The sequence below is a fragment of the Mauremys reevesii genome, linkage group 2 (assembly GCF_016161935.1).
Source record: "Mauremys reevesii isolate NIE-2019 linkage group 2, ASM1616193v1, whole genome shotgun sequence".
NCBI lineage: Eukaryota > Metazoa > Chordata > Testudines > Geoemydidae > Mauremys > Mauremys reevesii.
Window position 1 is genome coordinate 365829 of NC_052624.1, and position 24257 is coordinate 390085.

General features: G+C 53.7%; 1 protein-coding gene across 7 annotated transcripts in view; it reads left to right on the plus strand.

Moving 5' to 3' along the window:
* Positions 1-24257, plus strand: part of IQCA1L (IQ motif containing with AAA domain 1 like) — a 50079-nt gene that overhangs the window by 20379 nt on the left and 5443 nt on the right. For 2 of the 7 annotated variants that reach the window (XM_039521197.1, XM_039521204.1), the window contains 12 exons: positions 6413-6484; positions 15742-15947; positions 16199-16283; positions 16657-16770; positions 17015-17090; positions 18457-18563; positions 19106-19198; positions 19442-19494; positions 20520-20602; positions 20946-21053; positions 21924-22123; positions 22346-22432. In XM_039521197.1, the coding sequence (XP_039377131.1) occupies positions 6413-6484; positions 15742-15947; positions 16199-16283; positions 16657-16770; positions 17015-17090; positions 18457-18563; positions 19106-19198; positions 19442-19494; positions 20520-20602; positions 20946-21053; positions 21924-22123; positions 22346-22432 (1284 nt within the window). The remainder of the gene's footprint in view (positions 1-6412; positions 6485-15741; positions 15948-16198; positions 16284-16656; positions 16771-17014; positions 17091-18456; positions 18564-19105; positions 19199-19441; positions 19495-20519; positions 20603-20945; positions 21054-21923; positions 22124-22345; positions 22433-24257) is intronic. The other 5 variants (XM_039521198.1, XM_039521199.1, XM_039521200.1 and 2 more) reach the window with 5 other exon arrangements.

Below are 24257 nucleotides of genomic sequence, written 5' to 3' on the forward strand. Positions count from 1 at the left end.
TTATGGCCGACCTGGAACAACGCTTCCTCAGCTCCCGTCCACTCACGCCCCTTCTCTACCTACGCTACATGGATGACATCTTCATCATCTGGACCCATGGGAAAGAGACTCTGGAAAAATTCCACCACGATTTCAACAGCTTCCACCCCACCATCAACCTCAGCCTGGACCAATCTACACGGGAGGTCCACTTCCTAGACACCACGGTGCAAATAAGTGGTGGTCACATTAACACCACCCTATACCGAAAACCTACCGACAGCTATGCCTACCTTCATGCCTCCAGCTTCCATCCCGGGCACACCACAAGATCCATTGTCTACAGCCAAGCACTGAGGTACAACCGCATCTGCTCTAACCCCGCAGACAGAGACCAACACTTAGAAAATCTCCACCAAGCATTCTCAAGACTACAGTACCCGCACGAGGAAATAAGGAAACAGATCAACAGAGCCAGACGTGTACCCAGAAGCCTCCTGCTGCAAGACAAGCCCAAGAAAGAAACCAACAGGACTCCACTGGCCATCACATACAGCCCCCAAATCAAACCCCTCCAACGCATCATCAGGGATCTACAACCCATCCTGGACAATGATCCCACACTTTCACAGGCCTTGGGTGGCAGGCCAGTCCTCGCCCACAGACAACCTGCCAACCTGAAGCATATTCTCACCAGCAACTGCACACCGCACCATAGTAACTCTAGCTCAGGAACCAACCCATGCAACAAACCTCGATGCCAACTCTGCCCACATATCTACACCAGCAACACCATCACAGGACCTAACCAGATCAGCCACACCATCACCGGTTCATTCACCTGCACGTCCACCAATGTAATATATGCCATCATATGCCAGCAATGCCCCTCTGCTATGTACATCGGCCAAACTGGACAGTCTCTAAGGAAAAGGATTAATGGACACAAATCAGACATTAGGAATGGCAATATACAAAAACCTGTAGGAGAACACTTCAACCTCCCTGGCCACACAATAGCAGATCTTAAGGTGGCCATCCTACAGCAAAAAAACTTTAGGACCAGACTCCAGAGAGAAACTGCTGAGCTCCAGTTCATCTGCAAATTTAACACCATCAGTTTAGGACTAAACAAAGACTGTGAATGGCTTGCCAATTACAGAACCAGTTTCTCCTCCCTTGGTTTTCACACCTCAGCTGCTGGAACAGGGCCCCATCCTCCCTGATTGATCTAACCTCATTATCTCTAGCTTGCTTCTTGCTTGCTTATATATACACACCTGCCCCTGGAAATTTCCACTGCTTGCATCCGAAGAAGTGGGTATTCACCCACGAAAGCTCATGCTGCAAAACATCTGTTAGTCTATAAGATGCCACAGGATTCTTTGCTGCTTCTACAGAACCAGACTAACACGGCTACCCCTCTGATACTTGACTTGTAACTATGTTATCATTAATTTTTAGTTCTGTGATCAGTTCCTCTTTATCTGTTAGGACAAGGTTTAATAAAGAAATCCCTCGTGTTGACTGCAACACTTTTTGCTTTAGGAAATTGTCATCTACAATGGTTAGAAATTCCAAGGACACTTTAGTACTGCCAGCATGAGACCCCCAGTGTACTTCCCCCAAATTGAAGTCTCCCATGATCATGCAGCTTTCCCCCGCTGCATATTATAGATACCTGTGTAAGGAACCATTCTTCATGTTTCCTAGTGTGATTTTGTGATCTGATACCCCATCCTGTGCTTTATTTTAGGACATTGATCCATAAGCTCTTTCTTTTTGTTTGTTTTCATTGATTTGGAAACAGAGAATGCTGTTTTTGACATAGAGTTCATTCTCCCTGCCCTTTTGCCCACTTGATCCTTCCTAAATAGGTTATAACCATTGATTTTTAACATTCCAGTTGTGCAAATCATCCCACCAGGTTTCAGCAATACCAGGTAGATCAAACTTATGCTCACAGATAAGCAATTTCAATTCCTCTTGTTTGTTACCCAGGCTCCTAACATTGGTGTAGAGGCAATTCAGTAATTTCCTCTCTTTGTGTCCTTTGGCTCCTTGATTAGTTTTGTTCTCAACATCTTGATTTTGTGCTGTGTGCTCAGATCATCCCTCTTTTTACCCTCCCTTTTTGCTATTAATTTAACCCGCTCCTGACTATTCTAGTGAGCCTGTCTCCAAGGAGGTTGGACCCCTTCTACTGAGATGGAGGCCATCTGAACTATATAGTCCCCTCTTCCCATGGGAGGTGAACCAATGTTCCACAAAACCAAAATCCTCCACCCTACACCACTTACTTAACCTGTGGTTTACTTCTGGAATCTTCTGCCTCTGCCTTCCTTCACTTGTGGGACAGGAAGGATTTCAGAGAAGATCACTTGGACATTTTTCTTCAGCACACTTCCGAGTCCCCTGAACCCATTTTCTATCTGCGAGATATCCTGCGATGAAGTGTCGTTAGTGCTGATATGAAGCATCACCAATGGATCCTTGCCTGTCGACTTCAGAAGTCTGTCCAATCTTAGAGTAACATCTCGTGTCTTGGTGCCGTGAAGGCAGCATGCTGTCCTATTGTCTGCCTGTCTCTTGCAGAATGTTCTTTTGGTTCTTCCGACTACTGAATCTCGAACAAGGATTGTCTGTCTTCCTTGGACAGTTGGAGAATCCTTTGCAGGCAAGATTCATTTTCCTACAGGTTGGGCTGAGCTGCCATCCATAAATGTATCCCATATTCCCTTGAACCTGCTGGATATTGAGAGGTATCTTCCAATGTTTCCACGGTATTGATTTGAAGCTTCTAGCTATGTGGATCAAGTATCAGAGGGGTAGCCGTGTTAGTCTGGATCTGTAAAAGCAGCAAAGAATCCTGTGGCACCTTATAGACTAACATGCATCCGACGAAGTGGGTATTCACCCACGAAAGCTCATGCTCCAAAACGTCTGTTAGTCTATAAAGTGCCACAGGATTCTTTGCTGCTTAGCCATGTGGAATTACTCCTGGTCCTCTTCTCTCTGATGGCCACTGTCACGGAGTGTGGGGGAGTCCGGCCCTGCACCCCTCTTCCTGGGCTCACAGTGACTCTCAGCCAGCCAGTAAAACAGAAGGTTTATTGAACAGCAGGATCACAGGATACAGCCCAGCTTGTGTTCAGAGCCAGGACCACTCAATCTGGCCTATCTGGGGGGTTCAGGGTGCTTGGATCCCAGCCTAGGATCCCCTGAAAACCCACCTCCCAGCTCCCAACCGAAGACTGACTTCACTCCACCCTTCCCTTTTGTCTAGCCCCAGCCAGAGGTGTCACCTCCCCTCCCCCAGGCCTAGCTCATGTTACAGTCTGAATACCTGCATCTCACCTAAAATCGTCCCTGCTCTCCCATCCCCCACACAGACAGCCCCTGCTCCATCACAGCCACATCCTTCTCTGTCTCCAGCTGCTGTGACCTCCTGCCTCTGGTGGTTATGAACTACCAGGCCTCTTCTCTGACTTCTTCTCTCTCCAGATCTTTGGTGGCCAGATCCATTCTTCCTTGAACCTGGGGTACGAACCTGGCTCTATAGGAACTGCGCAGCTTCTCTGAGTCTCAGTAGCATCCCAACTTGCCCTGCCAATCCAAGAATCTTTTCTGTGCATACAGCCACTTCATGAAACCCTTTCTGCCTTCAGGAAGCAAAGAGAACATGGCACATCTGTTGCAGGTCACTGCCAGTGTTCCATTGCCAGTCATCTTGGTATCACGCATAGCGCTGCACCAGGAAGGAAAGCCTCTCCAAACTCTCTCTGAAACTCCCCTGTTCATTGCCTCTGTTTGCAGCTCTCAAGCTCGCCTAGCAAGTCACAGAGGCAAGAGCCAGAGGGAGGGGACATACTGGCCTGTAACTCCCCCCCCTCCCATTTTGTTTTGCACAAAAGGTTATTATTGCACCCGTCTTGGATCATCATTTCATTTAACACAGAGAATCCTCTCAATAAAGCTGAAATAATTAATCGGGTTTTACAAAAGCACACATGGAACTCTGAACTTCAGCCACCCCCACATGATACCTCAGTGCTCTCACTGTCTGCATCCCCACCCACCCACGGGCTAACGGGTTCAGGCATGGAGCTCAAAATATGAACAATAGGCATCTCTGCCAGCATTCGCACAAGTGTTTGTGTTCCCTGTGTGCTGCCTTGCTGGCAAGTCTTACACCTCAGCCTCCTACCCATCACCAAGGCTTCCCCCCTTGCTCTCCCTAGTCCATGAAGAGCACCATCTCTGGCCAAATGCACACTGAGTACCATTCTGCAGCCACTCAGGCGATAGTGAAATTGTACTGTGGAAGCAGGGAAAGAATTAACAAGGATTTGAAGGGAATTTTAATGCATGTCAGTCAGTTAGCAAGAGTTAGGCCAGCTGTAACCCTAATGACGTGACATTTGTAGAAGCATGGATAGTGTGAGGCGAGAGGAAAAGAACTGTGTAAAAAGTTATTACGACCTTGTACTGATAACCAAATATGCAGGCTTGTGTTTTCTAGGAGTGAGAAAAATAAGATAGCAGAATGGCTTATGTATAAACAAAATGTAGTTGTTGCTCATTATTGTCTGTATTATTGCTAGTCATTGTCTGTAACAAAGGTATAAATGCTTGCTGTAATTGTTTACCAGTTGAGAGACCTGTCCGGGACTGGGGCGACCCTGTGTCCTAGGGCACTCCCTCCCTCCATTGTAATTACTGGAGAAATAATAAAGTATTTGATTTTGCTGCACCCAAAGAAAAAGCGAGAACTGAGTTTTTCTCCGACAGTACCTTCCTTCTGTTCAAATGCCTTGTGTATGACGTCATTAGCCAGGGCATTAAGGGATAAGCTGGGTCTCCCAGAATACCCAGCCCAACCTCCACACCGTCAATACCCATGGTTTTCCTGGGGGCAAACAGTTCTTTCTCCACTAATTTAATTAGTACTGCAGTCCAAAAGATCCTAGCATTGTGGACCCTCCTGCATTTAGGTCTGTAAACCTGCCATGGTGAGTTCACTAGCCCTCAGAGCATAGTGGAGAAATAACTGCTTTTGTTTTTAAATGCTCTGCCCTAGTGGGGGTGATAGTCATATGGGTTCCATCTGGAACACTTCTTCCAGGTGCAGGGCCGGCTCCAGACCCCAGCGCGCCAAGCGCGTGCTTGGGGCAGCATGCCGCGGGGGGCGCTCTGCCGGTCGCCGGGAGGACGGCAGGCGGCTCTGGTGGACCTCCCGCAAGCGTGCCTGTGGAGGGTCCGCTGGTCCCGCGGCTCCGGTGGACCTCCCACAGGCATGCCTGCGGATGCTCCACCGGAGCCGCGGGACCGGCGACTGCCAGCACGCCCCCCGGGGCGTGCTGCTGTGCTTGGGGCAGCGAAATTCCTAAAGCCACCCCTGTCCAGGTGGAGTTGGCTGTGACAAGGGCAGGGTTCAATATCTAGGGGTTCCTCTTAACAATACAAAGCATAACCAGTTCGAGCCCCCACCCAATAATCTGAGAAAATTTAGCACCACCCCTGGGTGCCTCTAATGGCAATAGTGGCCCCCTTGTGAGTACTGAGGCTGCATCTAACAGAAGAACATTTCTATTAACAGGAAAAAAGGGACACTGCATTCATTTAGGGAAACACCACAACCATGATTCAGAAACGTGACCATATGAGAACACCCACCCCACAGTACATTGGGCAGTGTCCTTTGCCTCAGTTTCCCAATTTGCAGTGTGAAAGTCCAAAAAAAGCAGACTGCCATACGTTCACACGATGCAAACTGAAAATGGAGCAGGCTTTTTGAGTGCATGCTCTTAGTGCAGCTTGTGTACTGAGAGTTACCTGATGCGCATCAAACTCTTCAGATTAAATCCCCTGTGTAGACACACCCTGAGACGGATTTACAGAAACTCAGGAAAGCAGGCCGGAAGGTTCCACAGAAATGGGCTCTGACGCAAGCTTTGCTTTACCATTCTAATCGGGTCTCTCAAGTACTGTATTGCTACTTTGTTTAGGAAAGACTTGTACTACATCACTGTAAATATTTACTGAAGATGTCAAAGTCTATCAAAAGGAGTTTGAACTCAGTTGGACTTGCTGTTGAGAGCACAGGAAGAGAACCAGGACAGCTGAAGCCAACAGGCCCCGTCTCAGAGCTGAGGGGGTTCCACTGCTCACCATGGTAAAAAACTACACCATGGGGCTGGCTTACAAGAGGGGTACTCCAAGACAGGCTTTTAAAAGCCAGGTATAGCACACACCAGTAAAGCCGTGACAGGGTGTCTCAAAGTTGCACCCACACAGCGTGTCACTTCCAGGACGAGGGCCTTGTGCAGGGAGGTGCCTTGCCCCATGGATCCTGGTGGGGGTTGGCAGCATGGTGACGGGGGAAAGGCTCTGTGCCCTGGTTCTCACATCCCTGTGCTCCTTCTCCCCGCAGGTCTGGAAAGGCTGCCTGCAACGCAGATGCACCAAGCTGGAGAGACAGAGGGAGATGGCCTTTATTGGGATGGTTAGTCCCTCCCTAGCTCTCAATGCGTGCCCCCCCACCACCCAGTCTTGACATACGGCCCTGGTTGTATTGCCCATGTGGCCCCTGCCCCTCCCCCACCCTCAACACGTGTCCCCAAGCTCCAGCCACTTTGTCCATGTGCCTCCCATTCCCCGCGCTGACACATGCCCCTGGCGGCATTGTCCGTGTGTCCCTCCCCTCTCAACCCGTCTCAACATGTGCTCTCCCCTCCCAGTGGCATTGCCCCGAGGACTCTCTCCCCATTGCCCTCAGTATAAGCCCCACCCCTCATATTCATTAGGTTATTTATTTATTGTACCCATGAACAATACACATTCCTCTGGCCTAGGATGCAGCTGACTCTAGGCGGGAGGAGGCTCAGTACTAGGGACGTCTTTGAGGTTGGTGTCGTGGCTGTGGGTATGTTGAGGAGGGGGCAGACACAGGGTGCTGCTGCAGCTGCTCCTGATCTATAGCTTCATAGATTGCAAGGCCATTGTGGGATTGTTGTGACCATCAGAGACCCGCCCCGCAGTAATTCCTAGAGCAGAGCTGTTAGAAACACATCCCATCGGGATTTAAAGCTGGTCAGTGATGGGGAAGCCGCCATGACCCTGGGGAGATGGATCCAATTTGCCAGCTCCTCACTCTCAAAAGTCGACACCTTATTTCCAGTCTGAATTTGTCTAACTTCAGCTTCCGCCTTTTGGGTCCCACCACACGCTCCCTTTGTGGGAATGCTGAGGGAAGGGGCTGGGATAGTCCATGGCTGGTCTCCCCTGGCTGTGTGTCAGGGGCAGGCCTGCAGGTCTCTCTCTCTCTCTGGGCATAGGCGCCAATTTTCCCGGCGCCGGTGGGTGCTCGCCCGTGGCCCTACCCCCGGCCCCGCCCCAACTCCACCCCTGCCCCGCCCCCATTCCAACCCCTTCCCCAAAGTCCATGCCCCAACTCCGCCCCCTCCCTGCCCCTATTGGACTCCTTCCCCAAATCCTTGCCCCAGCCCCGCCTCTTCCCAGAGCAGCTGTTTGGCGGTGGCGCTGGGAGCTCGAGGGAGAAGTGGGGATGCGGCACGCGCAGGGGAGGAGGCAGCGGCGGAGCAGTGGTGAGCTGGGGCGGGGAGGGGAGCTGTCGGTGGGAGAGCACCCACCAATTTTTCCCCATGGGTGCTCCAGCCCCGGAGCACCCCCGGAGTCAGCGCCTGTGCTCTGGGTACATTGCTGGTGGGGCTAGGCCAGAGCTGCTGTCGGTGCAGCCCCACGCCGTGTCCCTCTCACTGTGCTGGGTCCCAAGGAGGCGGTGCTGCCAGGGCCACTGCTCTAGTGCATCATTAGAAACCGTTCCACATGGCGCAGGCAGGAGCAGTAAGGCACTTGCAGGGAAATGAGCTGGTGATGGATGGCTTCGGCACAGAGAAAGCCATTAGGGTGAAATATGAACCCCCTAATGAAGTGCAGCCGCGGCTCCACTGCCTGCGGTGAGAGAGACGGAGTGACTTCCACAGACTCCTACTGCTCAGCACCAGGGTCAGGCGGGGTAGCGGGAGCGCTGTCAGGGGGTGACCTGCACCCTGCATGCCACAGCTTTGCCAGTCCTGCCTGGGACAGGCTGCTGCCCCCAAACCCTAGGGACCCCAACCTCCATGACCTCCTGGCCCCTGGGATGTCTGCAGGGGGCAGCTTCATTTCAGACAAGCAAATGTCATTCCAGGCCTAACAGACGCTGACTCTAATGTCTACTACGATCTGGGGTCCCCTGCCCCCACCCCATCATGATGGCACTGGGATGGACCCCAGTATTTGAGGGCTTATGGGATCTCTTCTCCCCTTCCCCCATTCAGGGCATGTCCATCAGGACTGGAACGGACCTCAGTGTCTGAGCGGTTATGGGATCTCTTTATCACCCCCGCGTGGCACCCAGATGCACCCTGGTGTCTAAGTGGATATGGGAAACCCCTCTGCCCCACACAGGCCGTCAATACCAGGATAGATCTGAATGTTTGAGGGGATGTGGGATCCATAGAGCCCCTCTGTGTCTGGGTGCTGCCACAGGCAGGCACGCTGTGAGTACTGCACACCCTCCTTGCCCCCGTTCCTCCCCTCTCTGCACGTCCTGCCCTGGGGGAGGTTGGGGAGCAGCCTCTTGGTGTAAGAATCGCCCCCCCCCCCACCCAATTCGCGCTGCAGGATTGTTACTGGCCCTGGGAAATTCTCATCTGACCTAACTACATCCCCTTCGTGGCCCTGATACACTGCCAGAGTGGCATATGGAGTCAGAGTAGGGGCCATCCCACTGGCCCTGGCTGGATTACTCCTGCTTAGCACTTCAGAAAAGAACCAGACCCAATTAGCCTGGTTTAAGTGATTTTGTTTGAAGGATACCGGTCCCTAAATCCACTGAGCATCTTCTCTGACATCCTGCATTGCCCAGGGCAAAGAATCTCACCCAGGTGATGCACCTCTCTGTGGGCCAGACAGAAGAGTGCTCCACTCCATGCAAAGCAAGAAGCAGCTAAAGCCAGATGGCAAAAACTTTAGCTCCCTACCAACAAATCAGTATTGGGGCAGTTCTGTGGCACTGCAGGCGTTAGTGTCACTGGGTGGAGGAGAGATGGGTTGAGAAGAAACCACAAGTTTACGTAGAGCTGCGATGCCACTAGGCATTGCTCCATCACCCAGCCCAGCCGAGGGCAGGAAGGGAGACCCTGTCCTGGGGCTGTGGCTACACCAAGGAGTGTGGCTTCTGGTGACCGCACTTCTTTAGTTTGCCCTGCCAACAGTGTGTCATTGTATTGAATTAATTGATCGCTGCTCAGAACAATCAAAGTGCCCTTGTTTCACCCTGGTGCCACACCCTCTCTTCCCCCTTCCCAGCCCCACGTGCAGGCCAGGCCCTGGCACTATGCCCAAGCCCCATATAAATGCCGCTGCCCTGCCAGCCCCTTGGTGCTCTCCCCCAGCCCCCTTTTCTATGCTGAGCTCTGCATGGCACAGAAGATGCAGCCCTGGGGAAGGGGGCAAAGGTGACCTTACCCCCCACGTTGCCATTCTGCCAGCGCTTGGCTCAGCATGGCCCAGGTGTCAGTGGAACTACTCCAGGCTGTCTTCCCACCACTCCCCAGAGCCCAGGATGGCCATGGTGCTCTGTGCTGAGGAGGCGTCCCCATAAGAACGGCCATGCTGGTCAAACCAATGGTCCATCCAGCCCAGTATCCTGTCCTCTGACACTGGCCAGGCCCAGGTGCTTCAGACAGAATGACCAGGAAAAGGCAATTATCGAGTGATCCGTCCCTTGTCCAGTCCCAGCATCTGGCAGTCAAGAGGCTTAGGGACACCCAGAGCATGGGGTTGTGTCCTTGACCATTTTAGCTAATAACCATTCATGGACCTATCTGCCATGAGTTTATCTAATTCTTTTCTGAATCCAGTTATACTTTTGGCCTTCACAACATCCCCTGGCAATGAGTTCCACAGGTTGACTGTGTGTTGTGTGAAGAAGTCCTTTTGTTTGTTTTAAACCTGCTGCCTATTAATTTCATCGGGTGACCCCTCGTTCTTGTGTTTTGTCAAGGAATAAATAACACTTACGTTCTTCACACAAGCCATGATTTTATAGACCTCTGTCATATCCCCACTTAATCGTCTCTTTTCTAAACCGAACAGCCCCAGTCTTTTTAATCTCTCCTCATCTTTAATCTCTCCTCTCTTTCAGCTTCTCCTCAAATGGAAGCTGTTCCATACCCCTAATAATTTTTGTTGCCCTTCTCTACATAAGAACATACATAGGAACAGGCCATATTGGGTCAGACCAAAGAACTAGCCCAATATCCATCTTGCCCAATATCCTGTCTTCCGACAGTGGCCGGTGCCAGGTGCCCCAGAGTGAATGAACAGAACAGGGAATCGTCGAGTGATCCAACCCTGTCGCCCATTCCCAGCTTCTAGCAACAGAGGCCAGGGACATCATCCCTGCCCATCCTGGCTAATAGCCATTGATGGATCTATCCTCCATGAACTTATCTAGTTATTTTTTTAATCCTGTTAAAGTCTTGGCCTTCACAACATCCTCTGGCAAGGCAATCCACAGGTTGACTGTGAATTGTGTGAAAAATACTTCCTTTTGTTTGTTTTAAACCTGCTGCCTATTAATTTCATTTGGTGACCCCCTAGTTCGTGTGTTATCAGAAGAAATAACACTTCCTTATTTACTTTCTCCACAGCAGTCATGATTTTATAGACCTCTATCATATCCTGCCTTAGTCATCTCTTTTCCAAGCTGAAAAGTTCCAGTCTTATTAAGCGACAGAGAGTCCTGTGGCACCTTATAGACTAACAGACGTATTGGAGCATAAGCTTTCGTGGGTGAATACCCACTTCGTCAGGTATCAGAGGGGTAGCCATGTTAGTCTGGATCTGTATGCAAGTGGTGGAAAATTTCCACCACTTGCATCTGTTAGTCTATAAGGTGCCATTCACTCGTCAGATGCATGTAGTGGAAGTTGCATCTGACGAAGTGGGTATTCACCCATGAAAGCTTATGCTCCAATACGTCTGTTAGTCTATAAGGTTCCTCAGGACTCTTTGTTGCTTTTTACAGATAGAGACTAACACGGCTACCCCTCTGATACCAGTCTTATTAATCACTCCTCATATGGCTGCCGTTCCAAACTCCTAATCATTTTTGTTGCCCTTTTCTGAACCTTTTCCAATTCCAATATATCATTTTTTGAGATGGAGCGACCACATCTGCACACAGTATTCAAGATATGGGCGTACCATGGATTATATATAGGCAATATGATATTTTCTGTCTTATTATCTATCCCTTTTTTAATTATCCCCAACATTCTGTTCGCTTTTTTGACTGCCGCTGCACATTGAGTGGATGTTTTCAGAGAACTATCCACAATGATGCCAAGATCTCTTTCTGGAGTGGTAACAGCTAATTTAGACCCCATCATTTTATATATATGTAGTTGGGATTATGTTTTCCAATGTGCATTACTTTGCATTTATCAACATGAACTTTCATCTGCCATTTTGTTGCCTAGTCATCCAGTTTTCTGAGAACCCTTTGAAATTCTTCACAGTCAGCTTTTAACTTAACTATCTTGAGTAATTGTGTAGCATCTGCACATTTTGCCACCTGACTGTTCACCCCATTTTCCAGATCATTTATGAATATGTTGAAAAGTACTAGTCCCAGTACAGACCCCTGCAGGGTCCCTGCTATTTACCTCTCTCCATTCTGAAAACTGGCCATTTATTCCTATCCTTTGTTTCCTGTCTTTTAACCAGTTACCAATCCATGAGAGAACCTTCCCTCTTATTCCACGACAGCTTACTTTGCTTAAGAGCCTTTGGTGAGGGACCTTGTCAAAGGCTTTCTGAAAGTCCAAGTACACTATATTCACTGGGTCACCCTTGTCCACATGTTTCTTGCCCCCTCAAATGATTCTAATAGATTGGTGAGGCTTGATTTCCCTTTACAAAAGCCATGTTGACTCTTCCCCAACAAATTGTGTTAATCTATGTGTCTGATAATTCTATACTTTCCTATAGTTTTAATCTGTTTTCCTGGTACTGAAGTTACAAGCCTGTAAATGGCGGTATCACCTCTGGAGCCTTTTTAAAAATTGGTATCACATTAGCTACCCACCAGTCATCTAGTACAGAAGCTGATTTAAATGATAGGTTACATACCACAGTTAGTAGTTCTGCAATTTCACATTTGAGTTCCTTTAGAACTCTTGGGTGAATCCCATCTGGTCCTGGTGACTTATTACTGTTTAGTTTATCAGTTTGTTCCAAAACTTCTTCTATTGACACCTCAATCTGGGACAGTTCCTCAGATTTGTCACCTAAAAGGAATGGCTCAGGTGTTGGAATCTCCCTCATGTCCTCTGCAGTGAAGACTGATGCAAAGAATTAATTTAGCTTCTCTGCAATGGCCTTATTATCCTCGAGTGCTCCTTTAGCACCTCGATCATCCATTGATCGTTTAGCAGACTTCCTGCTTCTGATGTACTTACAGATCTTTTTGCTGTTGGTTTTTGTGCCTTTTGCTAGTTTCTCTTCAAATTCTTGTTTTGCCTGCCTAATTCTACTTTCACACTTGGCTTGCCAGAGTTTATGCTCTTTTCTATTTTCCTCACTCGGGTTTGACTTCCAGTTTTTAAAGGATGCCTTTTTGCCTCTAGACCCAGAGTGTTGGTGACCCTGGTAGATGGTGCTGTAGGAGATAGAACCAGAGCAGAGTAAAGAGGCTCCTTTCCCACAGCCTCCCTGGCCTCAGCGCTGGCCCTGGCCCCGCTGCAGGGTGATAGCACTCACACAGGGAGTGCAGGAACAGTGGGTGCTCTCGGATCATAGAATCATAGAAGATTAGAGTTGGAAGAGACCTCAGGAGGTATCTAGTCCAACCCCCTGCTCAAAGCAGGACCAAACCCAACTAAACCATCCCAGCCAGGGCTTTGTCAAGCCTGACCTTAAAAACCTCTAAGGAAGGAGATTCCACCACCTCCCTAGGGAACCCATTCCAGTGCTTCACCACCCTCCTAGTGAAATAGTTTTTCCTAATATCCAGCCTAGACCTCCCCCACTGCAACTTGAGACCGTTGCTCCTTGTTCTGTCATCTGCCACCACTGAGAACAGCCGAGCTCCATCCTCTTTGGAACCCCCCTTCAGGTAGTTGAAGGCTGCTATCAAATCCCCCTTCACTCTTCTCTTCTGCAGATTAAACAATCCCAGTTCCCTCAGTCTCTCCTCATAAATCATGTGCTCCAGCCTCCTAATCATTTTCGTTGCCCTCCGCTGGATTCTCTCCAATTTGTCCACATCCCTTCTGTAGTGGGGGGACCAAAACTGGACATAGTTCTCCAGGTGTGGCCTCACCAGTGCTGAATAGAGGGGAATAATCACTTCCTTCGATCTGCTGGCAATGCTTCTTCTAATGCAGCCCAATATGCCGTTGGCCTTCTTGGCATCAAGGGCACACTGCTGACTCATATCCAGCTTCTCATCCACTATAATCCCCAGGTCCTTTTCTACTCATGCTGTCTCTGGTGACATTAACACTCAGCTCTCTGGTGCTTGGCACTGCTCTGTGTGTGCAAACAGGAGTGGGGCCTCTGGGCAGGAGCTGGTGGGAGAGCAGGAGGGGCGATGATGGGGGAGTGGGATCTTGGAGGGGGGCAGATGTGGGGCTTAGGCTCAGTTAAGGCTCAGCATTTTGGTGCATTGATTTCCAGTCTTACTGGTTTTGTTTACCAGGCATGATCTTCACACAGCCTTTGAATTATAGCAGGAGGCCTTTTTGTCAGGACTAATTCAGGTTTTCTGGCTCTTCCTTTCCCATCAGTATTTGTTGTTCTAAATTATTGGGATATTTTATGAACTTTCACTCACTTTTCACAGATGGGCTCTCACTTAGGCTACATGTGTAGGCCTAGTTATTGCAACAGACCCCATTGTGGTACACACCTCCCCCCTAGGAATGTCAGATCCTTTTCTGAACCTGGCTGTGTCTTGGCTGCCAGGATGGTGTGGCAGTGAGTTCCACAGGCTCCTCCCATCCCATCAATTGGATAGTGATTCCCATTGCCTGTGTGCAGCCCTGCACCATCCCCCTGGCTCTTGGAGTACCCAGCCTGCCTCCTCTGCACCATGGAGCAACTTTGGTTAACGCTGCCTAAGCCAGAGGTTCCCTCATTGCTCCATGAAAGCTGGTGAGTCACATGCCTTAATAGGCAGCAGGTTTAAAACAAATAAAAGGAAGTTCTTCTTCACACAGCGCACAGTCAACTTGTGGAACTCCTTACCTGAGGAGGTTGTGAAGGCTAGGACTATAACAATGTTTAAAAGGGGACTGGATAAATTCATGGTGGCTAAGTCCATAAATGGCTATTAGCCAGGATGGGTAAGAATGGTGTCCCTAGCCTCTGTTCGTCAGAGGATGGAGATGGATGGCAGGAGAGAGATCACTTGATCATTGCCTGTTAGGTTCACTCCCTCAGGGGCACCTGGCATTGGCCACTGTCGGTAGACAGATACTGGGCTAGATGGACCTTTGGTCTGACCCGGTACGGCCTTTCTTATGTTCTTATGTTCTTATGTTCTTATGGTACCAGCACCCTGCCTTGACTCTGGCTGCTCAGTCCCCTCTGGTAATGAGACAGCCTGGCTCTTCCAACATTCCTCGCTCTCAGCTATTCCTGTAGCTAGCACAGGCACCTGGTGCGGGGTAGGCAGGGGGAAGGGTGGGGTGCATTGATGCTGGACCCAAGGGTGCTGGAGGGGTTGCCACACCCCCTGGCATGAAGTGGTTTCCATCATATACAGGGTTTACAGTTTGGTTCAATGGCTCTTGAGCACCCCCGCTATACAGCAGCCCTGGTAGAGTGGAGAGGATCAGGCTGCAGGGTGGAGAGGTTGGGGTGTGCAATAGGGAGATTGGAGGGTGGAGAGTTGGCTGCAGAGGGGAGGTCAGGAGTGTGGCTGCAGGGCAAGGAGGGGGCTGCAGGATGGCAGGAGTTTTCTCTGTTTCCTTGAGGATTTTCCTGCCTAGATTTGTGCTGTGTGCAAGGGAAGCAGAGAGCTCCTGGGTTTGCCGAGTGGCTGTGGGGTGGGGTGGGGCGGGGTGGGGCCAGGCCGTCGGAGAGTAGCCCCTGTGAGGAATGGTTGGTGTGGGCCGCACACCGCTTTCCCATTAGCGAGTGTTTAGTTCAGCGTTTTAAATAATTGTGTCCTCAGAATGATATTTAAAATCCATTTGGGAGGCAATGAGGCAGGAAAGTGCCTGTGCCATTGTGATGACGCCGCGCGGGAAGCACCACACATGCATATTACAAACTCATTACGGGGTAATTTACACACGCACTGCTCGCTTTCGCACACAATTTCTCCCTGATGGTGCTAATGTCCCTTCCAGGTCGCACACTCTCCTGGCTTGTTGTCACCCAGTTCTGCTGCCTGCACCCAGAGGAGCAGAGACTGGGGCAGGGGAAACAAGGGAGCAAGGCCAGAGCAGTGTTAGGGGCCCACTGCTGTGGCAGGAAATGTAGGCTCTGAGATACATCCAGCAGGCGCTAATGGCTCTGACATCCCCCTCGCCAGGCCCCCAACCTGACCCCTCCCCCCGGTCAGTACAGGGCTGTGCCTGTGCCCCAGTGCCTCATCCTGCTCGCGCTCCCCCCCCGCTTGGTCAGTTCAGGGGTGTTCCCATGTTCCTGCCCTCCATCTTTCTGGACCTCCCCCTGCAGGCCCCAGACCCCAAGGCCTTGGGCCTGTCAGCCGCCATGCTGCGGGCCCAGCTCGGGGAGGAGTTCCGGCACCTGCGGCAGGCTGACTATGAAGCCGAGTACCAACAGGCCATGGTGAGCATCCGGGAAGGGCTCTACGAGGTGGAGGGACCTGACATGAGGGAGGAGATGAAGGAGCAGCTCCGGCAGTGGTTCATTGAGTGCCAGTGAGTGTGCACAGCTGCATGGGCCCTTGCCATGCCCCTCCATGTTCCCACCCCTTTCCTGGGCTCCCTGCTGCCCAGCAGTCACCACACTCCTCACCCCACGCCTATGCCAGCCCAGTGCTCCTGGGCTACTGTGTCTCCTTCCAGCCAAACCTGCAGCACTGACCCGTCTGCTCGCTGCCTCCCCCAGTCCGCTAACAAACCAGCACGGGGCTTTGCACCTGGGACATGCTCATGTTTTCCTTCCACAGCGACCTGACCGGCCGCTTCCCTGAATTCCCTGACGAGGAGATTGGAGGCTCCAGCATCCTTTTTGCAGAAAAGACTCCAGAGCAGGTATCGGGGCAGGATCCAGGCTGGGGGGCAGGGGCTAATGAGCCAAGAGCAGGAGAGTGGGGCCACTAGCTCCAGTGCAGCCCAGGGTGAGGGGAATGGAATATGGGTCACTGGCTCTCAGCTGGAGAGCGGCTGGCTCAGGGAATGGGATATGAGGCCTTTCCCCCCTAAGAGAGGCCAGCTCTGATCCAGCCCCAGGTCAGAAAGGACTCTCAGCTATAGACGCCTCCACACTGCTCCCTGAGCTCTGCCAGGAGCAGCTGCCTGCCCCCTGGAGACCCAGGGAGCTCTGCCCCCTCCCCCCCATCACATCCAGCTGTGGATGGGGACTCTGGCACCGAGGCGTGGGTCCAGCTGGCTGGGATTCCCGCAGGTCAAAGCTGAGCTGGACCTCCTGGAAGCTGAGGGACAGAGGAAGAAGGATAAGAAAAAGGATAAAGAGAAGACCAAGGAAGGGAAGCAGAAGAAAGGCAAGGACAAGAAGCAGGTGAGAGGCTGGCTGGCAGTGGGGTAGGGGAGAGCCCCATGGCAGGGTCGGGATAGAGGACCCCCAGCGCGGGGAGGAGGGGGGCACATGGGTTTGAGGGGTGGGGCAGAGTGCGTGGAGGGTAGTTCTGGGGCAGGGCCAGGCACTGCTTGGTCCTTGTGTCCCAGGGCTCCCCCCACGGTTTCCCTCCCAATGGTGGGTCAGTTCATTTGAGTAACTTGCTGGGTTTGGGGTTTTTTTCCAGGAAGAAGATGAAGGTTTGAAACTGGCGCTGTCCAAATTCCTGCCAGTGATCAGCGAGGGCTTCACACAGTATCAGAGTGAGGGGGACCTGAGCCTGGGGCAGTGGGGGGACCTGACCTGTACAGACCCAGGAGCAGGGTGGCAGGGGGTCGTGAGCAGGTTAGGGCAGGACTGGACCCTGCTACCTGGCTTGGGTGGTGCAGTTGTGACTTTCTGGCCTGGGATGAGAACGTCCAGCCTGGCCCAGTCACTGGAGTCTAGTCCCATTTGCCTGGGCCTTGCTGTGTTAGACCAAGCCGACTCGTATCCTGTACTGCGCCCCTGTGCCCGCCACCCCTGAACCCTCCACCCTGTGGGCAGGGGAGGCACACGCCTGCCCTGCCGAGCTCAGGGTCTGGCTGAGCTGGGGGACAACCAGCACAGAGCTTGTGTTACGCCAGGGAGATCTGTCATCGCTGAGCTGATGAAGCCACAGCACAGAGGCAGCTGTGTGGTCTCCGGTAAGACCATTCCCTACACAGCTAGGGTGTTATCCTGGATCACTCACGTGTTCACATTGAGGCCTGGTTTTGTAAAATCTGGCATATTCTTGCCTTGGGCATTAGTCACTGTGCTACTGTGTCATTTCCTGCTGATGGGGAGAGCTGGGAGCCTATCCCCAGGCTGCCCTGAGCTCCTTGGGCCTCATTGATCTGAGCCAGGCTGTCACACGTGTGTTTGAGACTGTTTTCTTTTGAGAGTCCATAGGTGCCTGCAGGGCATGGCTAGGCTCTGCTCATGGGGTCACTGCTGCATGGCATTAAAATGCAGAGAACTTTACTGGGCTTAAATCCTTTCCTAATATTATTTTCCCATGTAAGTGGTTACTATAGATACCCCAGGGTTGTTGCGTGATTGTGTAATTGCGGGGAGGGAGGTGGATGGGAAGAGGGAAGTTGCGCTGAGATATTCTCCCTATTTGTCACGGAGTATGGGGGAGTCAGGCCCTGCACCTCTCTTCCTGGGACTCACAGTGACTCTCAGCCAGCCAGTAAAACAGAAGGTTTATTGGACAACAGGAACGCAGGCTACAGCAGAGCTTGTAGGCACAACCAGGACCCCTCAATCTGGTCCTTCTGGGGGTTCAGGGAGCTTAGCTCCCAGCTTGGGATTCCCTGAATTCCACCACCCAGCCCCAAAACCGAAACTGACCCAAACCCTCTCCAGCAGGCTCTCTTCCCTTTGCCCAGCTTCCCGGCAGAGCTGTTTACTCCCCCTCCCCGCTGCCTAGCTCAGGTTACAGGCTCAGGTACGGTCCATCACCTAAAGTCACCCCCTGCTCTCCCATCCCCCACACAGACAGCCCCTACTGCATCACACTATTAAAATGTGGTCCAGGAGGGGCAGGGAAGGCAGAGCTGGGAGGGGCAAAAGCAGCACCTGACCTGCCCCCCTTCCCTGCAGCCATCTGGGGGAATCAGGATGAATCCGATAACTTCGAGCAGCGCTATGAGCCAGAGTTGATCAAAGCCCAGAAGAGGAAGGAGGTGGAGAAGGAGCTGCGGCTGCAAGTGAGGGGCAGAGACAGGGCTGTGTTGTGGGGGTACAAGGGGGCTCGCCCTGCTGAGCAGTCACTGCCCCAGGGACCACATGCTGAGTGTGGGATGGCTCTGAGGTTGGGTTTGGGGGAGCTGGGGCTCTGGGTTCCCCTGGTTCAGGGGTACTGGGGGTGAGTGGGGCTCCCAGGTCCTCCTGGTGTGAGCTGGGCACTGGCTCAAGATGTTAGGTGGGTTTTTTAAATTGCAGCTGGACTGAAGCCCCAGGCTGCCATCACCCAAGATGGCTGCCATGCCCCTGTAGCCCTTGTGGGGGGCTGGGAGGCTGCCCCTGGTGAAGATGGCTGCCATGCCCCTTGTGTGCAGTGGGATGGAAGCCAGGCTGCCATCAGGGAAGATAGCCAGCCGCTGTTCTCCGTGCATCTCAAGCAGAAGACAGTGAGGGGTAGCGGGGAGCCTTGGGGGAGGGAAAGTGTAGGGCAGAAGCCTGTTCAGTGGGGAGTTCCTGGGCTTGTGGGGAGGCCCCAGTTGCTGTCTCAAAGGCTATCTGACCCCAGGTGGATGAGCTGATGCGGGAGGAATTGCAGCGACTGAAACTGGCTGTGGATCGAGAGGAGGGGAAACCTCGCAAGGAAAAGAAGAGCAGCAAGGTCAGAGGGCGTGTCCCTACCCCAGGGCCCCCCAAAGGCAAGGGGGTGCACTCATTGGGGGACAGCCCTGGGGACCTACACCAGCGAGTGGGGACGGAGTGATATTACTGGGCCCACAGATGGGAGGACTCTCACAAAGGGCGGGGGGCTGCCACTGGAGACACAGACAGGGAGGGGACCCTTATGTGGGGGTGGTGGGCTCTCAGCCTGCTTAGATGTTAAGGTTTGTTGTTCTTTTCCCAGCAGCAGAAGGGGAAGAAAGGAGGGAAAAAGGAGAAAGATTTAACCCCGGACAGGTATCAGCCCTAACCCCCTTTCCTTGGGAAGACCCCCCCAGCTCCCCTGTGTGCCCTGACCCCTCCTGCACTCCAGTGGCCGGACACACCCAGCTCCTGCTCCCCTTTCCTGTGTGAGTTCTCCACCTCCCCTGTGTCACAGAGTCCCCTGGCGCTGCTCTGGAACTGCTCCCCACAAAGCCAGGCAGGACTCTGGGGAGCCTTCTCTCCCTTGGAGCAGCCTGTCTGCAGGGCAGGAAGCTCACAGGGCTTCACCTCCTGGATCTCTCCTTGGAGCATTCAGCATCCTCTGCCCCTCCGTGCGCTTCCCACAGCGAGTCCGCCCAGGCGGGGTCCTGGGGAAGCCACCGGGTCCTGCACCCCCACTGCGCAGTCAGACGTGACTCTCAGCCAGCCAGTAACACAGAGGTTTATTAGATGACAGGAACATGGTCTAAAACAGAGCTTGTAGGTACAGAGAACAGGACCCCTCGGCCGGGTCCATTCGGGGCCCAGCGAGCAAGACAACCCCATCTGCCCTCACTCCCCGTCCCCAGCCAGCCCCAAACTGAAACCCCCTCCAGTCCCTCCTCTCTGGCCTTTGTCTCTTTCCCAGGCCAGGAGGTCACCTGATCTTTGTTCACCTTTCGCCATCCCCTTGCAGGGGGGAAGGGCCCCAGCCATTTGTTGCCAGGATACAAAGTGTCAGCAATTTATGCACACTGGAGACTTAAGAAATGCATAGGGGAAACCGAGGCACCCACACAGTATACAGGGGAAACATTAAGAACAGTCCCACTTCATCACACCCTGACACGCTTCTGTCCCTCAATGTGCCCTGCTCGGTCTCTGCTAGTCTAGGCCTTGCGGAACAGTCCTGTCTGGGGCTAGATTGGATGGGCCCTGGCGGGGCTTCCCCAGCCTCTGCGCCTTGCTGCAGCTCGCCCTGGCTCGGTGGCAATACTGACCCAATCTGCCCCCCAGACTGTGGGTGGGGCTGGGCACAGCCAGGCGCTGGGCTCCCCTAATCCCCACTCCCCCTCCAGGACCCTGGACTCTCTGTACGAGGAGCTGGTGCTGCAGGGAATCCTCAAGCAGCCCCAGCGTGTCCAGCTGGCTGACTACACGGGTGAGTCCGCCAGGGCCATTGGGGTGGGATGGCCCCTGTGGGGGCAGGGGGCCAGCTCGCTGCCCCATCGGTTCTATGTTGGGGGTGCAGGCCAGGGTGGGTGTGCAAAGGGGACAGGAGCTGCTTGCTGCTTCAGGGGAGCGGGTGGGGACAGGAGTCCTCTCCCCAGGGGAAGGGGGAGGTGCATGTCTCGCCCCACCTAGCGTGCTGCTATAAGTGAGAGGATGTGTGTGCGGGGAGGGGGTCTGACCCAGCCTGTGTCCCTCACCACCGGTGGGGTGGAGGGTGGGGAGCTGTCTCTGTCCCCCTCTTCCCTGCCGTTCCCGCCTGCCTCCCCCGACAGGCGATTTCTGCTACCTGGGCACTACCCTGCGCATGGCGGGCATTGAACCCACGCCCTCGGTGATGGACATCAGGCAGAACATCACCCTGTATGCCATCCTTCGCCTGGGTAAGGGACCAGCCACCCCATCCTGGTGCACATGGGGGGGCTGGTGAGGGGGGACAGGTGGGTGATGTAGGTACCCTGCCCTGCAACAGACGTTGGGGTGTGCGCTGCACAAGGGTGCAGTATCCCTGCAGTCTCCCATGGCAAGAACCAAATCGCTGTGTGGGAAAGCCCTGCACCACCCTAGTCACTGCCAGGGCCTGGCAGCATGGCGTGGCACTCCCATGGGGGGAGGAGGGTCTGGCTAGGCCTGGCATTTCTGTGCGGTGCGGGGAGGTCGGGCAGGACTGGCACTCCCATGAGGGGAGGAGGGTCTGGCTAGGCCTGGCATTTCTGTGCGGTGCGGGGAGGTCGGGCAGGGCTGGCACTCCCATGGAGGGAGGAGGGTCAGGCTAGGCCTGGCATTTCTGTGCGGTGGGGAGAGGTCGGGCAGGGCTGGCACTCCTGGGGGCAGAGGGGAGAAGTCATGGCCTGGCATTCCTATGGGGAGTGGGTGTGGGGAAGGCATGGCCTGGCATTCCTGTGGGTGGGGGTGTTGGGCATGGGCTGGCATTCCCATGGGGGGTTGGGCATGACTCGGTTTCTCCGTGGTGAGGAGGGGGTCGGGCATGGCCCAGCATTCCCTTGGGCGGAGGGTGGTCGGGCATGGCGTGGCATTCCTGTGGCAGTGGGGGGTTGGGCATGGCCTGGCATTCCCATGGAGGGGTAGAGTGGGGGCATGGCCTGGCATTTCCATACAGAGGTCGGGCATGATTCGGTTTTTCTGTGGGTAGGGGATGGGCATTCACGTGAGGAGGGGTGTCTCCATGGGATGCTGTGACGGCTGTGTTGGAATGAAGCAGAAACCTTCTCCCCGCCCCTGTTGTGCCCCAGGGTCCCCCACACTGCACGAGATGGCACCGCAGGTGAAGTCTGTCCTGCTTGCTGGGCCTGCTGGAACTGGGAAGAAGATGCTGGTCCATACTGTGTGCACCGAGACAGGCGCCAACCTCTTTGACCTGTCCCCAGACAACCTGGTGGGCAAGTACCCAGGGAAGGCCGGCCTCAGCATGCTGATGCATGTGGTGTTCAAGGTACCTGCACGGCACAGCGCAGGACATGGGCCATTCCCCACCTGAGCAGGGCAGAGCTCAGACCCCAGGGGAGGGACGGGGCAGATTTTCACGTAGGCCTAGTGCAGTATGGTGTTGCGGGGGGGCAAGAGGGGCGTTTCTCTGGGGTTAGCAGCTCAGGGCCTACCCTTTCCTTTCCTGTGGCTGGGGGCTCGGGCTGAACCTCCTCTCTGGGCGTTCTAGGTGGCCAGGTTGATGCAGCCGTCGGTGATTTGGATCGGGAACGCAGAGAAGACCTTTTACAAGAAGGTGCCAAAAGAGGAAAAGCAGGTGAGAGTTGGGGCCGGGGGCTGCTGGGGAGGCGGACGGGGTCACCAGAGTGGGGAGTGTCACAGGGTCCCCGGGTGATGCTCTGGAACTGCTCCCTACAAAGCCAGTTAGGACTCTGGGGAAGCTGCCTCCCTCTGAGCAGACTGTCTCCAGGGCAAGAAGCTTACACAGCTTCCACCTTCCTGGGCCTGACTTCAGAGCATTCAGCATCCTGTGCCCCTCCGTGCGCTTCCCACAGTGAGTCTGCACCGGCGGGGCTCCTGGGGCAGCCAGAGCGTCCTGCACCCCCACTTTGCAGTCAGACATCACTCTTAGCCAGCCAGTAAAACAGAAGGTTTATTCGTCAACAGGACCACAGCATAGAACAGAGCTTGCTATTACAGACATCAGTGACTTTCAGCCAAGTCCATCTTGGGAGTCCTGGGCCAGACACCCTGGATTCCCCCTCTTCCAGTCCCCCCACACAGACTGCCAGCTTCCAGCGACCCAACCTCCTACACCACCCCTGCATGCCCCTCCTCCTTCTCTTTGTGCTTCCCGGGCCAAAGGTGTCACCTGGTCACACACCCCTCCTGGGTCTCAGGTTACACAGCTGCAAATAGTTGAGCAGCCTCACCTGCCCCGGGGCCTCAGCAAAATCACACACCCAATTCCCACCACTGAAGTATTGGTGCAGTACACAGGGAAACTGAGGCACACACAGTATTAGTTTAGGACAGTAAGACTCACATGCAACATAACAAGATGAATAAACCCCCACTTTGTCACATCGAGGGCGTAATAGATCCTAGCTAGCACCCCCTCCTGGCCACACACATAGGTGCCGACTCTGTGGTGCTCCGGGGCTGGAGCACTCATGGGGAAAAATCAGTGGGTGCTCTGCAACCACTGGCAGCCAAGCTTCCCTCACTCCCCACTGAGTGCGCTGCCTACCTGCTCCTCCGCCTACCGCCCAGCCGACGCCAAACAGCTGTTTGCACACTCTGGGTAGGGGGAGGAGCGGGAACGTGGTACGCTCAGGGGGAGGAGGTGGGGAAGAGGCAGAGTTGGGGCGGGGACTTTGGGGAAAGGGTTGGAATGGGGGCAGGGAAGAGGTGGGGCCTCATGGAAGGGGTGGCGTGGGGGCAGGGGCGGGGGGGGTCCAGCACCCATGTGAAAGTGGTGAAGTCGGCGCCTATGGCCACACACAAGGACTGCTGGCAGAGGAGTCCAAGCCTCTACTGCTCTGGGTCCCAGAGCCTGTACGGCCCAGCCACTGTCCCAGTCCTTGGGTCTCAGGGCACAGGCCTGTCTGGCCCCCTCTCCAAAGCGCTGGAAGCCACTGTCCAGCCGTCTAGCACAGCTGAGCGCAGTGGTGACCCTTCGGACTCCCCTGTACTCAAACACACCCTTTCCCAGAGCTCTGCCCCGACACGCGAAGCTTCTGGTTACAGTTTAACGCTCTAGGGGCACGCAGCAGCTGTGAAGCAGTGAACGCACTCACGCCTTTTGCACAGAGGGTAACACATTAATACTCTTTGACATAACCACGTAAAGCACAGGAGAGTACAAAACAACGCACACTACCCCCATGTCCTCACCATTCCAGGGCGTTCTTTGGATGGGTGTCAGCATCCCATGGGTTGTGCAGTCTTTGGGACCATGTGGGCTCAGGAAAGTGGGCACGGGCTCTCTGCCCTACAAGGCTGCTACATGGTGGGTGACCTTGGTCTCTCCCGCTTCCTCTTATCTGGCCCCCTTCTGTTCGTGTACCTTGCTACTTAAACCCCCTGGCATCCTTTGTTCTGTCTTCGGGGTGAGTCCCCACTGCTCCTGCCTTTCCCTC